A 16,817-nucleotide genomic window follows, 5' to 3' on the forward strand; every position below is an offset into this window, starting at 1 on the left:
AAACACTGAAAACTGGAAGGAGAGTGATCCAGAGCTCCTGGTCCATTCATAGACACCAACTTTGCCTTTGCAGAGATCACAGATGTCTGAGAGATAGTGCAAAAATAATTAACCTGAATAAGAGCAACCACCATCAAAGTAGCTGTATTGGAAGCTACTGCTGTAAGTGGTCGCTCCTACATAGCACGAGGTGAGGTAATGCAAAATAATGGATTTTCATTAGATCCTAGATAAGAAAGAATATCACATTTACACAATAAAGTGTGCATGTACACAGGAAAATAGTTACGAAAATGTTAGTGTTTTATGTTCCATGCACATAACAGAAAGGCAATCTACACTGACAGTGTCCAAGTATTGAAGTAATTGTTCAGTATAAAAATTAAAACTGGGTAAACAGGCTGTGCAAAATAAAAAATGTTTATTAAAATATAATTAGTTAGCCAAAATGTAATATATAAAGGCTGGCATGACTGGATGTGTATCATAATAACCAGGACACTACTATTTGCTTTGCAGCTCTCTTGGTTTCCACTGATTGGTTACAAGGCAGTAACCAATCAGTGACTTGGGGGGGGGCATATGAATCATAACGGTTTCCTTTTGAATCTGAGCTGCATCCTGAGGATCAGTTGCAAACAAACTGAACAGTTATGTGGCCCCCCTTAAAGTCACTGACTAACTCAGCATTAGAGCTGAAAAGCAGGAAGTAGAGTTCTGTTATGTTAGACATCTGTCCACTCTGGCCTTTATAGATTAAATTTTTGGCTAACTAACTATATTAGTAGGGATGCACCAAATCCACTATTTGGGATTTGGCCGAATACCAAACCATATGCAAAATAGGGGCAGGAAAGGAAAAAGTGGGAAAAAAAAATCTTTTGTGATGGTCACGTGATTTCCCTACCCATCCCTAATTTACATATGCAAATTATGATTGGGTTCAGCCAGGCACAATCCGAATCCTGCTGAAAAAGGCCGAACCGAATCCTGGATTCCGTGCATCCCTATATTAGAAACATTTTTTATTTTGCACAGCCTATTTACCTAGTTTTTATTTTTACACTGAACTGTTCCTTTAAGAATAAAAAGCTCTGTTCCATTCAGCCCTTAAACCGTGTAAGTACTGGTCATCCTGAAGCAGGGGCAGTGTAGGTAAAATGAATTGAGCAAGCACAGACATATTGGTCAGAGGACTTGGCCATTTCTAGCCACCCTTGCCCTTTTATAGCATGGATGTTTTCAACTTTGGAAACATACAAAGAGAATTAGGTTAAAAAGACAGCATTTTTTTAGTTAAGGAGGTAATTATAAGTAGGAGAACTTCAGTTGATTTAAGGCAATAACGTTATATTAGTTCACAATTTTTTTTTGAGAACAAGCAATTAAGGCTAAAGAAATATTTCTTATATATATATATTTTAAGTTCAGCCTACAAACTTTCTATTGGTTAGCCAACATCGTACCACCAGGTCCTATAGGAATATATGGCAAAGAAAATATATGCAGACCCAAAGTATGAATAACCATTGATACTAAATAAAGTAGAGTTCTAAATACAGTAGAAAGATTCATCTTTACATTGCTACTGTCATACAGACGTACCAACCAAAAACTGTAACACTGTTATGAAGAAAACATTTAAATAAATCAGGCAATAAAGAACAAACAAAAAGAAAAATAGCTGGTTAAAGATTCTGTACAAAATTCGGTGAAAAGGAAAACTGTAACTCTACTCCTCGCCAAAAAGGAAAGAATGAAAGCCCCTGAGAATATAAATACAGGCATATATAGTTTTTTTTTTTTTTTTTAAATCTGGATAATTTATGGGTTGTGCTACACATAAAAAGGCACATCAATGCAGGCAATGTTTAATTTTATGCAAACCCTACACTGTATATAATATCAGGATTAATTGAAAATGACTTTCGTACATACACACCTTTCAGCTTTACATTAGAACAGAAACAAAACTGCCCAAAATATAGCTTAAGGCCTTTGTTAATACCCCCACCCACCCAATAAGGGCTTGGGTAAATAAAATTTGCATAACCATTTTTAGCCAGTAATTCATGACTAAAATGGCAACAATTTTCCTTCTTACAACCTTTAATGCTTATTTTTTTACTTTTTTTTTTTTTTTTTAAATAGACAATTTCCTGTACAGAAAAATATACAATAATAATGCCAAAGTGACCAGGTAAATGGGCTTCTACTTGGTAGCATTGGTTCATTGAATGTCAGGCTTACAAGCATTCTTTAAAGAACACAATACAATTTACATAAAATTGATAAAAAGGACTAAACAAATCTACAAGATACTAAACACTTTACAAAGGGGTCTGTGACACACTGTACAGAATTCATTCTGCAGACAACAGCAAAGAAACATTTCACTGAACTTCAAGTCTAGAAAACGGTGTGCAAGTTATTCCATGGCATTCATGCTACAATAAATTATGACACTTTCCAGTGTTTCAGTAGCTCAAACCCCTTATGTTTGGCAGATCCTTCCAGCACCAATGAATATAGAATAGACCAGCTGATGGCCGCCGACACACCACATACAATTCTAAGTATCACAGGAAGGAATTCTCACTCACTATCGGTCTCATAGTCGGTGTCTGACCATTCCACAGGAGCAATAATGCCTTTTCTCTGTGCGTATTCAATGATCGCCATGTAACAAAAATAATATTGATCCCATGTTTGTATGCTGAAAGCACGTTGAGTTCTCATTCTCTTTACAGTCTGCAGCACATCTACTGTCCCAATGTCTTCTAGTCTGGATAGACATATATCCAGAGTGCAAAAGGTACCTGTTGAGCAGAGAGGTGAAAGATCATACAGATTTTAAGTATAAGCAAGAAAAGAAAAAGTAGTGCCACTCAGATGGTTTTCACAATTGAAACACTTTGCTTATAAGGAGGTAGGCACCAAATCCACAATTTTGGGATTCATATGAAAAATGTGGCCTAATACTGAACCCCAATTTGCCAGAAGAACAACATTTTGTACTAGTTTGTGTGATGAGAAGATCTTAAAGGGGAACTATATTCAAAATGAAAATTTAAAATAAGGTTTATAATGCTGAAATAATAAAGTTTCCAAAAACAGGTATGGGATTCCTTATACAGAAAGTTCTGAATTATGGAATGGCCATCTCCCATAGACCATTTCCTTTTTCTCTGTAATAATAAAAGAATACCTTGTACTTGATCCAAACTAAGATATAATTAATTCTTATTGGAGGTAAACCCAGCTTTTGGGGTTTCTTTAATGTTTACATAATTTTCTAGTGTACTTAAGGTATGAAGATCCAAATTACGGAAAGATCTGTTATCTGGAAACCCCCAGGTCCCCAGCATTCTGGATAATAGGTCCCATACCTGTACAATCAATTAAATACTCTGCATCATTTCTGAAATGATCAAGTTTATCTTCACTATCCCTCACTCAGCATCTGTTTCTCTTTTATCTCTCTTCATGCAGCAGTTGGATGTTAGATATTTATTGACAGTTAGATCCAATATATTTTATAGGGTGGCATCCTTTCCTAGCAGATGAATTAGAGCTCACTCAAATAACCGATTCCAGTGCAAACAAAATCTTAAAATAACTTCATTTTGTACAAATTCTGCATGTAGACAGGATATCTTAGTTTTATTTATTTTAATAGAGTGAGCTTGACTACATCTTCTAGGCAAAAGGAGCCCCCCCCCCTATATGATATATTGGATCTGTCAATGAATATCTGACACCCAACTCCTGCATGAAGAGAGAATGAAGAGTAACAGATGCTGAGATAGGGATAGTGAAGATAAACTTAAATATTTCAGAAACAGCACGGAATTTGTAATTGATTATATTTAGAAAACATTTCACTATGGTGAAGCTTATATTAAATTATTTTTTAAAAAAAACACGACATAAAAACGTCACGTGTGACCTTGCCCTAAAAATCATGAGAAGTCTGCATATTTTTCAATTGACATGTACTGCAAAGTTGCTTGAAATTATGTTTTGTTTTCAAAGAGCTTAAGTTATTTTTGTGTGGAGTTCCCCTTTAATCTCCACCTGTATGTGGTCAGTGTAAATAAGAGCTGCTTTAAGAACCAAGGGGAAAAATTCTTCCATAAACCCATGCAACGGATACAATGAACTGTTAAAGACCTGGAGCAAGACAAATGAAGTGATGGCTGAGTACAGTAAAACTGGTTCCATTTTTACCTTGATATGTAATTTCAGCAAACTACAATATTCATTGCATTTGCTTTAAATATAGAACATATTAGTGTGTGAAAGTGATCTGGCAAATTCAAGATCAAACTTTCCAATGCCTTGCTTTTTCAATAACTAGAGAGGAACACTCAAACTGTGAAATAAAAAAACTAAAGGTTACTCTGTAATGGTTGTTAGCAACAGGAATCATCATGCTGACCAAGGCAATGGGCAGAAAGTATGTCTTTCCTGCTGCTACAACTCCAAACTTTTTATACTCATAAATTATGATTATGGATAAAATGGAAAACACACCTTAAAGCAGTGATCCCCAACCAGTAGCTCGCGAGCAACATGTTGCTCTCCAACCCCTTGGATGTTGCTCTCAGGGTCCTTAAAGCAGGTGCTTATTTTTGGATTCCAAGCTTGAAAACAAGTTTTGGTTGCATAAAAACTAAGTATAGTGCCAAGTAGAGCCTCCGGTAGGCTACCAGTCCACATAGGGGCTACCAAATAGCCAATCACAGCCCTTATTTTGCACCCCAAGGGACTTTTTTTATTTGTGTTGCTCCCCGACTCTTTTTACATTTGAATGTGGCTCACAGATAAAAAAGGTTGGGGACCCCTGCCTTAAAGGAACAGTAACACCAAAAAAAATGAAGTGTTTTAAAGAAAAGAAAATATAATGTACTGTTGCCTTGCACTGGCAAAAGCTGTGTGTTTGCGTCAGAAACACTACTATAGTTTTATAAACTGCAGCCATTCAAGGCTGAAAAATAAGAGACACAGACTACACAGCGGATAACAGAAAAGCTCTGTAGTATACAATGGGCTTCTTCAGAACTTATTTACTGTGTAGCTTGTGCTTGAATGGTTGCCCCCATGGCTACACTGCAGTTTATTTATATAAACTATTGTAGTGTTTCTGAACCAAACATCAATTTTACTAGTGCAGCACAGCACAACATTATGTTTTCATTACTTTCATTTTTTGGTGTTACTGTTCGACACACACCGGTATTTGTTGCCCAGGTTTGTCCCAGCAGGAAACAATGCTACTGTGGGCAACAAATATCTCGAATATGCCTTCTTTTTGCATTGAATGCAAGTAGAACACATAACTGGTGGTGAGTTATGTATTCCTTGTGGACATCTGAAGGTAAAGCCAGGGGAAGGCATTTCTGGTGATATGTTGCCCATGGTAGCACAGATTTAAGACAGACAACAAAGCTCCCCATATGCACTGGCATAACAGATGGCATAATTCTTCATAAATTAATGTGTCTAATAACTGTTAAAAAGCAGAGAACTGCTTTGTTGCTGTACACTGTACTACACTCAATACTCAAGACAAATTAATAACATTCTATCACATTAGACTCAAGGTGCTTATGATTGAATAATGTAATTCCAACAGTTTATGTAAAAGGAAATTATACTACAATCAAAATAGCATTTTACAGAATACAATTACCTGTTCTGCCAATTCCTGCACTGCAATGAACGACTATTGGTGGCCCTGCAGGGTGTCCTGTCCATTCCATCCCTAGGTTTTGTACAGCCACTGCCTGGTGCTGCTTCACCTGGGATCTAAAATCTAGCATGGCAGAGGCAGATTTAGGCACACCAAAGTCAGGCCAACTCATGTACTGGTAATGAGCAACACTTCGACTTTCATCTGTCTGAAAGAAATAAAATATTAAAAAGTATACCAGCATGCCCTCCAAACCATTACAATGAAAAAAAGTACACTGTACATGACTATGGGTAACTAGACCATTCAGCTTATAGCTTATATACATCTTTAATTGCATGGGACTGCTGTTTGCCCAATTATATAATTCATCCCTACAAACAAAACAAAGCACTCTACCATGTTACTTCCAAAATGAAATCTATACCCAAACATGACTATAAGCAGCCAGTAAAAGACATTTATTCACATAACACACACAAAGCCCTCCCACGTATGTGATATAGAGGAAAAATAGCTACAAGATCTGAAACATATGTTCATGTTGGAAATAAATACCTGTTTATTGTACACTTCGAAATGTGTAAGCTTGAAGTCTTGGAAGAGATCTATGTGGATGTTCCGAATTATAAAGTGCCCAGTATCTTCACTTCTTCCTGCTTCCAAGGGCCAATACTGGCCACATTTTATCCGTCCCCTTTCTATTACCCTTGATGAAGAAAATAACAAGTTAGCTATATATATATATATATATATATATATATATATATATATATATATATATATATATATATATATATATATATATATATATATCTATATCTATATCTATATCTATATCTATATCTATATCTATATCTATATCTATATCTATATCTATATCTATATCTATATCTATATCTATATCTATCTATATCTATATCTATCTATATATATAAAATTTTCGAAAAAAGTTTCTGGAGTGCTGGTCCATTTTGAAAACTACATACTACGTTTGACCAGAGCACCCATCTTGGATTGTGAAAGACAGAGTGAGTGCAGGTACTTGTAGAACAATTTATATATAAATGCCGTGCTTTCGCTGAGAAAGGCCGTGTTTTAAAAATAAAACTTAAATTTTAATTTGTGAGAGAGAGGGGGGGAGGGGCCTGGGTGCTGGTTATAGCATAGTATAATAAAACCGCACTCCAAGGTCTAGAACTAGTGAAAATAGTGGAAAATTTATTTCAACGTTTCGGCACACTGACTCGGGCCGTCTTCAGGAAGTATATATATATATATATATATATATATATATATATATATATATATATATATATATATATATATATATATATATATATAGATATAGATATATAGATATAGATATAGATATATCTTCACAAGGGCAGCACCCTGCTGATATCATGTTCCCTGGGTGCAAAAATTCAAATACTTCAAGAAGACCAGCACACCAGGATTTTTGTGTATCAAATCAAAGTCCACGCAGGGAATAGACGTCGGATATATCTATATATATATATATATATATATATATATATATATATATATATATACACACATACATATATATCCAGAAGAATCTGCACTCACAGGTCTTACTTATTAAAAATAAATTTTATTTTTGAAACATGGTCTGATGTTTCGGCCGACCCACGGCCTTTCTGAAAGAAACTTCAGGATCCTGATGACGGTACCTTGAGGTACCGAAACGCGTAGATTTTTATATGATTCAGTAAAGGACTTCTAACAACCTTTATGCCGTGAGTGCGCACGCACGCACACACACACACAATATGTAATGAAGAAGGGTAATGAGGAAGAGTTTTACATAGGAGCGGTTTTATGCAAATACTTTTAGAGAGACCTATATTGTTTGGGGCATGGTTTTTCTTTAATGGAATGCGATACATGTCCAATACAGGTTTCATTCTCTTTCAGTCACAACGCCTATTTAAAAACTAAATACCATTTGAAACTGTAAAAAATGTGAAGTTAAGAAACCCTGTCTTAGAGGATGAAGAGAGCTGAATTGTAACTGCAAGCTCTTCTGTCCCCATTGAGCACAGCAACACTTACTGGTTGTTGCCACAGGACTGTGTTGATATGGGAGTTATTTAGAGACACACGCTCAAGCAGATTTTAGTTTGAGAGTGGCATTTCATTTTCTCGGACAATACATTTTTCAATAGAATGTGTTAATTATTTTAGCTTTTTTTAGTCAATCTGTAAGTTGTAATGGAGACGCTGTATCATAGAGCTACTAGAATAACCACACCTGTAACGCTCATTCTACTGATAACATAGTCTGCATCAATATCACTTATATTATTCTTACATACATCCTACAGGAAGTACCACTGCCTTTTTATTTTACCTTTATGACCTCATTATATCCATCAACAATATTACTACTGCTACTTGGGGAATTATTACTTCTTATATATGTGCAATTGTCAAGAGATCCTCCATGTGCCTCCATATATGCAGCCCGGAGTCTCCAAACAACTTCATAAAAAGAGGTCAGTCCATGTTCCTTCTTTTTAAACCGAATACACTATGTCTGCTCCTGGGATTCTCTAGATAAGTACTGTAAAACAGTAATACTACCTACCAGTATATTATTGGGGATTTAGTACTTTTTTAAAATATGTATTACCAACAGATGCATGCTAAGAAGCAGAAATGAAAATGCAACTATAAGTGTGCAGAGGTAATTACAGGGGATGCACTTGCTAGGACAATGTTTGCAGAAAAACACACCTACAGATCAATATTCAGAATGTATGTTAAAGATTTAATCTGTTATTCAGGGATATTTGTTGGTGGGATATTTGTTGGCAAATATTTTTTGCAAACCAGGATCATCCCTTTAATACAGCAGATTTCTTTACTATAAAAATGATTACAAAAGAAATACATTACACATACCTTGTTGTCATTACAATGATTAAAACCTTCTGTTCCCACACCATTCGCCAGAAATCATCAAATGTTTTTGGCAAAGGACCTGTTGCAAAGGACATTGGGGGGGGGGGGTTAAACCAATTACAGCTAAACTGTACCAATAATACAGGGAGCTGTTATAACATGTCAACTAGCCTTTGCTGTGCTCCAGTGGTAATGTTTAAAATCACAATCACTACTGTACTCCCTTAGTGGCAGATTTTATAGGGAGAGCAGAGTCAATGAAAATATGTCAAATATAATGATAAACTCCTGCCTTTTAAGCCTAGAATCCTCAATGGAATGCTATATTTTTTAAATACCGATGCAATAAACTAACTGATGCAGACAGATACAGTTTGGTAAACTATTTTAACAGACACAGAAGTAGTACAACTTATCCACCTTGAAAAAAAAAAAAAAAACTGAAAAATAAATGAGTTTATAAAACTTCCTTACAGAGTTTGTTATGAATGTAAAATACACTAGGTAGGACCATGTTTCATGTTCCCAAGTGCTCCCAATTTATTGCTTATATGCTTGCCATTGCACTGTCAACAGCGATGTATTTAAATGTATACCGGTAAATGCACCCATGGGAAACACCAGTTTCTAGAAACTTAGTTATATCAGTTAGGGGCCACTCTTCTGTTTGCCAGTCAACACATGCCCAGTAAATGAGCTGCACTGTGTGTGTATGGGGGGGGGGCAATCCTGTTTTGTGCTAAGCAGTGCCAGGCCTAAGGGTGAGGGTGCCCAAGGCAATGCCTGACACTTGAGCACAGAGAACTTAGACATTCAGACTAGCTGAAACTAGGGGAAAGCAGGAAGAAAAGGTACATGCCCAAAGTTGCACCCTAGGCATGTGTCTATTCAGTCAACCCCATGTCCCTTGTTCCTGACTGGTGACAAGGGAGGCATTACAGTGGCATTTTTGTCGCCTACAGCAACCAATCTGGTCATCTGTTTAAAAGCAAACTGTATTGGTTAAAAGCAATTTTATTGATTATGGGATACTCGCCAGATACAATATCCTTGTGTGTGGCTACTTGTTCAGCCTCATTACAGTGCAAAGAGGTAAACAGTGGTATATAATCATAAATAAATGTATTTCTTATGGTTTTTTTAATTAAGTTTTTCTTCAGTAGCTCTCCAATTTAGAATTGGACCCTTTACTTGGTTGCTATGCACACATTTATCCTATAAACCAGGTAGAGTTTTGAAATATACACATGAAGTTCAATAGCCTAAATTAAACTAAAATGATCATGCCAACAATAATAAAAGTAAACTTTATGTTATATAGCTCACCTTGTGTTGCAATGTAAGCATTCTTTCTTTTATAGCCATCCATGAAACTGGCATTGATGTAGTCAGTTGTCTGTAATAAGTGCACATAGGTTTTAGGAAAAATATCAAAAGGACAAAAAGCTGGTCACAGCAACTCATGTGACAATGGACATTCTCGTTCATAGAAAAACAACCAAATTCATTTGAAAATAGACTTTATAAAAGGACTAGGGATAGGTTAGAATATAAACTTACAAGAAATGCATACATTTGTAAATATATTGCAGTAGTATATTTTTGCTATTTCTTGATCTAAACAGGGCAAACCGTAATCAAAACTACTCTATGTTTGATCCTTGTGAGGTATATAGTGTTCATCTGCTTGTCTGTGCACTTGTCAGGTAGATAAACAGATTACAAGGATCAAACATACAGTAGCTTCAATTACCTTGATAAGCAGCACAAAATATATTTTCAAAACAGAAAAATGCATCAACCTCTACTTAATAGAAAATGGGAACTGGCAATAAGGATATGAACATGAATTATATCCACCTTATAATCAATGAAATAACGTGATTAGCCTATATTATGAATATTAGCAATTAATCCAATATCACACAGACCAATTGACTTTTTCCCTTTAAGCCCCACTTGGCAGTTCAACCTTTGGCAAGACCACTCTTAGCTCATAACAAGGTTGCATACAGAGGAAAACATTGATGTTTCAAGGCATACAAACAATATCTAAAACAGAATATTTTTCAACATTAATGTCACCCTAATTAACCTTCAAGCTAGTGTTTGGGCTTCCCCCCAAATCTTAGCACCATTATCATTCCGACTAAAGCACCCCAACTACTACACAACCCTGTTGAATGTAGCTACCATTTAAACAAAATTAATGAGAAATCTCAACTTACCTCATCTGTACCAACAAGTCCCAGCTTAACTCTTGACTGGTCTAAACAGAGAACATCACTGTACCTATTTTTTACTTGATTGTGGGACTTCCTGTAAAAAGGAGAGTATACATTTAGGGTTAGATTACCATCTACTATAACAATGCAATAATGGATCATTTACTGCTTACTGCAACAACAGAATATTTAATGCCCAACACAAACAAGGAGAATTGAGCTAGTCATCAATTGAAGCAGGATTTTGACTGCCAAACTCTTTTGGTCATTAGGTGTGTCCCATCAGTCAACAAGAACTGAACCAGCACAGAAGATAAATACAGAAAAATAAATAACTAATGCATTTTAGTGCTGCAAAGAGCATTGTCATGAATAAATATATAGCCATATAAATATGAAGTCTCATGTCCATAGAAAATATGACATTTTAAAGACCGTGGAGAGGCATATAATTCTGTTGCAGCTGTAGAGAGGGTCATAACTGGTCCAGTGTGTCATTTGTTCTGATAATGATGACTGTCATATCAAACCAGATTTAACAAAGACTAAGGGACTAAGTCAGTAATTTGCTAGATATATTGCTAGATAGGCATTAAATCAGCAGCTCTAAGCACTTCCTGCATTCAGTCAACCCTAAGGTTACGGACTCTCAGTTGAGTCAAAAGCCTAGTATTAGCTGTTTAATAATGGAAATATTTCATAACTGGCTAAAAATAGAATGTAAATCGCAAAGGTGCTCAAGTTTGCATTAATCAAATTTTTGGGTTTGGAACCCATTTAAGAAAATTATTATCACACACTCATGTAATGAAGGTTTTTCCAAATAATTATTATTACAGTACGCTACGCACTGAACACAAACTTACTTTGAAATATCAAATGAGCCAACAGGTGGGTCTTTTCGTATTTCTTCATATTCTTGAAATATGCCCCTCTTTTTCATCCTTTTGACATGCTGAACCAAACCAAGCACCATCATTCCTCCATCTTCTGGCATATGTAAAGACAGCTCCATGCCCGGGGGCAGTGGTCGTGATTTCTGGGGTAAAGGTGGGATGGAGGGGTTATCAGCAGGCTGCTTATATAAAGGTGTGTCCGGAGGGGTCTCTGATTGTGGCGGTGGCCTCTTGCAATTGGTGTTTGTACTGGAATTTTTGTCATAACAGTCATAGTTTCCACTACCTGCAGAACCATTCCAGCGAACACAGCTGCTTACTCTGTGTACATCTGAATAATTTTTAGTCCTATTTTCATGGTAATGATTATGTATAAGTCTGGTATTATCAGTCACATTCTGCTGGGTGCAGTTAGAATTAAGTCTGTCACTCACAGGATTCTGATCCGACGCATAGATCATGAACAGATGGTCCATGCAATCTCCATTTTCTTGAGTTTGCCTGGAATTGACACACGATTGAATCCAAGCCACATGGCTATATTTTGAGGTGCCGCCCAAATGCTCAGGTAAGGATTCTTTTGGTATGTGGTTTACCAGCTCATGGGCTTTTACTGTTCGCACCTAGGTTCAAGAAAAAGCAAATTGAGGAGTGGCAAATTGTTGTGTCTTGGGGAAACCTTTGTGCATACTACATATTTGACTTTGTAATGGATGTTCCAAAAAACCAGATGATTGGAGATACAGTATGTTGAAAAAGAAGATTAAAACATAGTAAAACATATACTGTGTTCAGCTTCTGTTTATTCTGTCTATTTTATATATATATTTTATACTAAAAATGTTTCTCAAAACATACAGATTACTTTTCTACTGATTACTTCTATTTTTACTACATTCTGGACAATTCTATGGACATAACCATTTTGAGTTCTACAGGGTCATTGCTACAGCAGCTGCAGAAGATGCAAATACTTAGGCATTTCTAAAGCTGTATAATCACAGTTTAAAAAAAAAAGTATTTTGGTCAATGGCAATGTCTTGCACCTCACTGTATTACCACTAGGGATGCACCGAATCCAGTTCGGGATTCGGGCTTTTTCAGCAGGATTCGGCCGAATCCTTCTGCCCGGCCGAACCAAATCCAAATTTGCATATGCAACTTAGGGGCGGGGAGGGAAATCACGTGACTTTTTGTCACAAAACAAGGAAGTAAAAAATGTTTTCCCCTTCCCACCCCTAATTTGCATATGCAAGTTAGGATTCAGATTGGTATTCAGCCAAATCTTTCACAAAGGATTTGGGAGTTCGGCTGAATCCAAAATAGTGGATTCGGTGCATCCCTAATTACCACAATCCACAAAGTAATTAGAGAAGAAACCCTTTGATTTGCATTGAATAAGTAATTCTAGGGCTATTGCACTCTGCTTTTTACTTCACAGTAACAATGATCTCTTTAGCTGTTTAATTCACTCAAATTAAGATGGATCAGAGTGGAAGAGAAAACATGAGAAGCCAATAAAGAATTATATATACCTGCTCCCAATTATTTAAAAATAGTGGCTTGAATTCAAGCTAAATTTATATGCTGGTTAAAGTACAGGTGCAATCCTATAAAACCCCTCAACAAAAAGGCTTTTATGTCCAAGTTTAAAAACCTGGGACGCAGTATACAACCTAATGTGTTCCATTCATCTACCCCAATTCATTTACAGGAATTAACTATAGATGTCAAAATAGCGATCATAACAGCGCACTTTGAAATGTGTTCAGAAATTCTTTAACAATTTTAATTTAACAAATAGCAATTTACAACATAAATAGAATCAGCCTGTCATATTTAAATGATAAAATATATAGAGTAATACTCTACCCGTTCCCGCAACTTTTCTCTGACAAACAATCTCAATACAGCAAATGGAGCTCGGAACCAAAGTGGTGAAGAAACAATAAAAACACACTTAAGACGTGCAGGAAATGCACCCTGAAAAACAGAATTAGGATATTCTTAAACATCTTAAATAGGCACTGTAAAATAATATGTTTATTTGGAAGAAACCAGAAGACAAGTTAATTAATCATTCCACATCTAACAGTGTCTTTTTTTGCCTGTAAACCGAAAAGATAATTCAGGGTGATAGTACAAGGTGACAAAGTGCCTCAAAATACCATTTGCCTTCGTATGGATGGAAACTGCATAATATCCCTTTGCATGCAGTGTAATTGTGCAATAATGCTCCGTTTTGGAGCTTAGATACAGCTGTCCTGTGTGAATACTTTCAAAAGTGTGCCAAAGCATTAAGTAACCTTTAAATTACAAGTATATTTACATTTAACTATAAGTTGTAAAATATTGCATCTTCTCTTTGAAAAATAGAAAACCTTAAAATAATAATCTTTATTACAGAAAGGGGGAGGGGGTTATTTTGTTGCTACTATAATGGTATAGGATCTATGCTCCAGAAGGCTTGGAGCCTGGGATTTTTCATACAAGGGATTCTTCCCATACGATGGATCACCATACATGAAGTCTGCAAAAAAAAAAACACATTTCCAGAAAACCTACACCTTTGAACAATGTAGGTCTCTATAAAAATGTATTGCATTGCTTCATGTAAATAAACCATTTAGATAAAAATATATTACTTTTTAAGTAGTATGTGCTAATGGGTAATCCTGAATAGAAAATTGAGACTGGAACCATACAATTCACAGTGCACACACATACATGTTAGGTCACATGAACCAATTAATGGACAAAGTTCTGTCTTTTACTCCCTCACTTCTTCCTGTTACAGGGAGAGCTACATTATTTCTGGTCAGGTGATGTCTGAGGCAGTATAGAGAATATCACAAAATTCTAGATCACGATAAAAGATGTTAAAGGGCAGTATTTAACATTAACTATATTCCAGTTTGGTAAGATTCTTTAATAGGGCACTATCATCACACTTCCTACTTCATGGCTCTTTACTTTTCAGTTAAATACACAGGTAGGGCCTTTATACTATTTTGTTTTTTTCCTAAAGAACATTTTTTGCCAATTACAGTATTTTTTCACTGTATAATATATTAACTTTTTTGTACCCTTTTGAAATTATTTAAATTAGCAAATATACCTTTGACTAATGACTTAGGGGAGGGTATTGTAAGTAATGCATCAGTGTTTGCAGATGACACAAAACTATCCAGCCCAATAAATTCCATCCAGGATGTGGCATCCTTGCAACAGGATCTTGACAAACTGGCAATCTGGGCAGCTAAGTGGCAAACGAGATTCAATGTTGATAAATGTAAAGTCATGCACCGGGGATGTAAAAATATCCAAGACACTTATACCCTTAATGGGACTGCACTAGGCAAATCCATTATGGAAAGAGACATTGGAGTCCTTGTCGATTACAACTTTTGGCTGTAGCAAGCAATGCCAGTCAGCAGCATCAAGGGCAAATAAGGTCATAGAGGGGCATAGATTCACGGCAGGAAGCGGTCATTCCTCCAATTTATAGAGCACTGGAAAGGCCCCATCTAGAATATGCTATACAGTTTTGGTCTCCATCACTCAAACAGGACATTATTGTATTAGAGACGGTGCAGAGAAGGGTAACTAAGCTGGTAATAGGTATGGAAAATCTTAGCTATGAAGATAGACTGGCCAAATTGGGGATGTTCACACTGGAGAAGAGGTGTTTAAGGGGTGATATAATAACTATGTATAAATATATAAGGGGATCATATAATAATCTCTCTAATACTTTATTTAACAGTAGTTCGTTCCAGCTTACACAAGGTCACCAATTCCGTTTAGAAGAGAAGAGGTTCCGCCTAAATATTCGGAAGGGTTTTTTTACAGTGAGAGCTGTGAAGATGTGGCATTCTCTCCCTGAATCAGTTGTACTGGCTGATACATTAGATAGCTTTAAGAAGGGGTCAGATGGCTTTTTAGCAAGGGAGGGAATACAGGTTTATGGAAGATAGCCCATAGTACAAGTTGATCCAGGGACTAGTCCAATTGCCATTTTGGAGTCAGGAAGGATTTTTTTTCCCCTCTGAGGCAAATTGGAGAGGCTTCAGATGGGTTTTTTTGCCTTCCTCTGGATCACCTGGCAGTTAGGCAGGTTAAAAAAAGTTAAAAGGTTGAACTAGATGGACGCGAGTCTTTTTTCAACCTAACTTACTATGTTACTATGTATACCTGCATATGAAATATCCAGTAAATCCTATCCACTGCACAAGTGCTTGGAATCACCAAAATTGAAAAAAGAAAATGCAGCTGTGAAAAGCCAAAGTTATAACTTTGATCCCATTACAACAATGTTAAACTAGTTGATTTTCCCAATAATAACAGTAATTATAGCTATAAATACATTTGGACTGGCTTTTTATAGAGTAAAATATCAGTCACTCACCTTCAAAAGGTTCAGTATTTTAACACAAAGCTCATAATCAAAGTTTCCGTAAGTGGAATTGATCATATCATAGATGAATATAAGTCCATTCCGCTGAGTTTCAACTCTGGAACAATATAATCTGTTACTAACGTGCATCTAAAATTTTAAAGAGCAATCTGATCTATTTTTTTCCCTACAGAAGATAAACAGAAGGAAACACTACTATAATTCTAAAATGAAATGACCGTTAATATACATTGTGCACATTTGTTTATAATTATTTGTTATATATAATGTAAGTAAGTCTTTGGACACTCTGATGAAGGACAAAACTGTGGTTTATAAACCTGCGGACAAAGGTGGGGCCTTGGTCATTATGGACAAAGGTTACTACACAAGAGAAATTTTGGGACAGTTAAGTGATGAACATACTTATGTACGCTTACAAAAAGATCCTATGAAATTGCAAGTTTGATTCTTGATTTGGTAACACGATACCATAGGGAGGGGGTGATTAATGAGGATTTGAAGGAGTATTTGATACAACAATTTCCATGTACAGTGGTGTGAAAAACTATTTGCCCCCTTCCTGATTTCTTATTCTTTTGCATGTTTGTCACACAAAATGTTTCTGATCATCAAACATATTTAACTATTAGTCAAAGATAACACAAGTAAAC

At 35.9% G+C, this 16,817-nt stretch overlaps 1 protein-coding gene across 2 annotated transcripts in view; it reads right to left on the reverse strand.

Annotated features, from left to right (window-relative positions):
- Positions 1-1,296: 1,296 nt before the first annotated feature.
- Positions 1,297-16,817, reverse strand: part of ptpn9l.S (protein tyrosine phosphatase non-receptor type 9-like S homeolog) — a 40,702-nt gene continuing 25,181 nt past the window's right edge. Inside the window, exons 5-14 of one of the 2 annotated variants that reach the window (XM_018234060.2) lie at positions 16,156-16,261; positions 13,620-13,730; positions 12,182-12,370; positions 11,718-11,890; positions 10,855-10,945; positions 9,953-10,022; positions 8,627-8,705; positions 6,254-6,404; positions 5,696-5,903; positions 1,297-2,819 (exon numbers count right to left, since the gene is read on the reverse strand). In XM_018234060.2, coding sequence (XP_018089549.1) covers positions 2,596-2,819; positions 5,696-5,903; positions 6,254-6,404; positions 8,627-8,705; positions 9,953-10,022; positions 10,855-10,945; positions 11,718-11,890; positions 12,182-12,370; positions 13,620-13,730; positions 16,156-16,261 — 1,402 coding nt within the window. In that variant the 3' untranslated portion in view covers positions 1,297-2,595. Of the gene's footprint in view, positions 2,820-5,695; positions 5,904-6,253; positions 6,405-8,626; positions 8,706-9,952; positions 10,023-10,854; positions 10,946-11,717; positions 12,371-13,619; positions 13,731-16,155; positions 16,262-16,817 lie in introns of both variants that reach the window. The other variant, NM_001087734.1, reaches the window with a different exon arrangement.

The sequence above is a fragment of the Xenopus laevis genome, chromosome 1S, assembly GCF_017654675.1.
Source record: "Xenopus laevis strain J_2021 chromosome 1S, Xenopus_laevis_v10.1, whole genome shotgun sequence".
NCBI lineage: Eukaryota > Metazoa > Chordata > Amphibia > Anura > Pipidae > Xenopus > Xenopus laevis.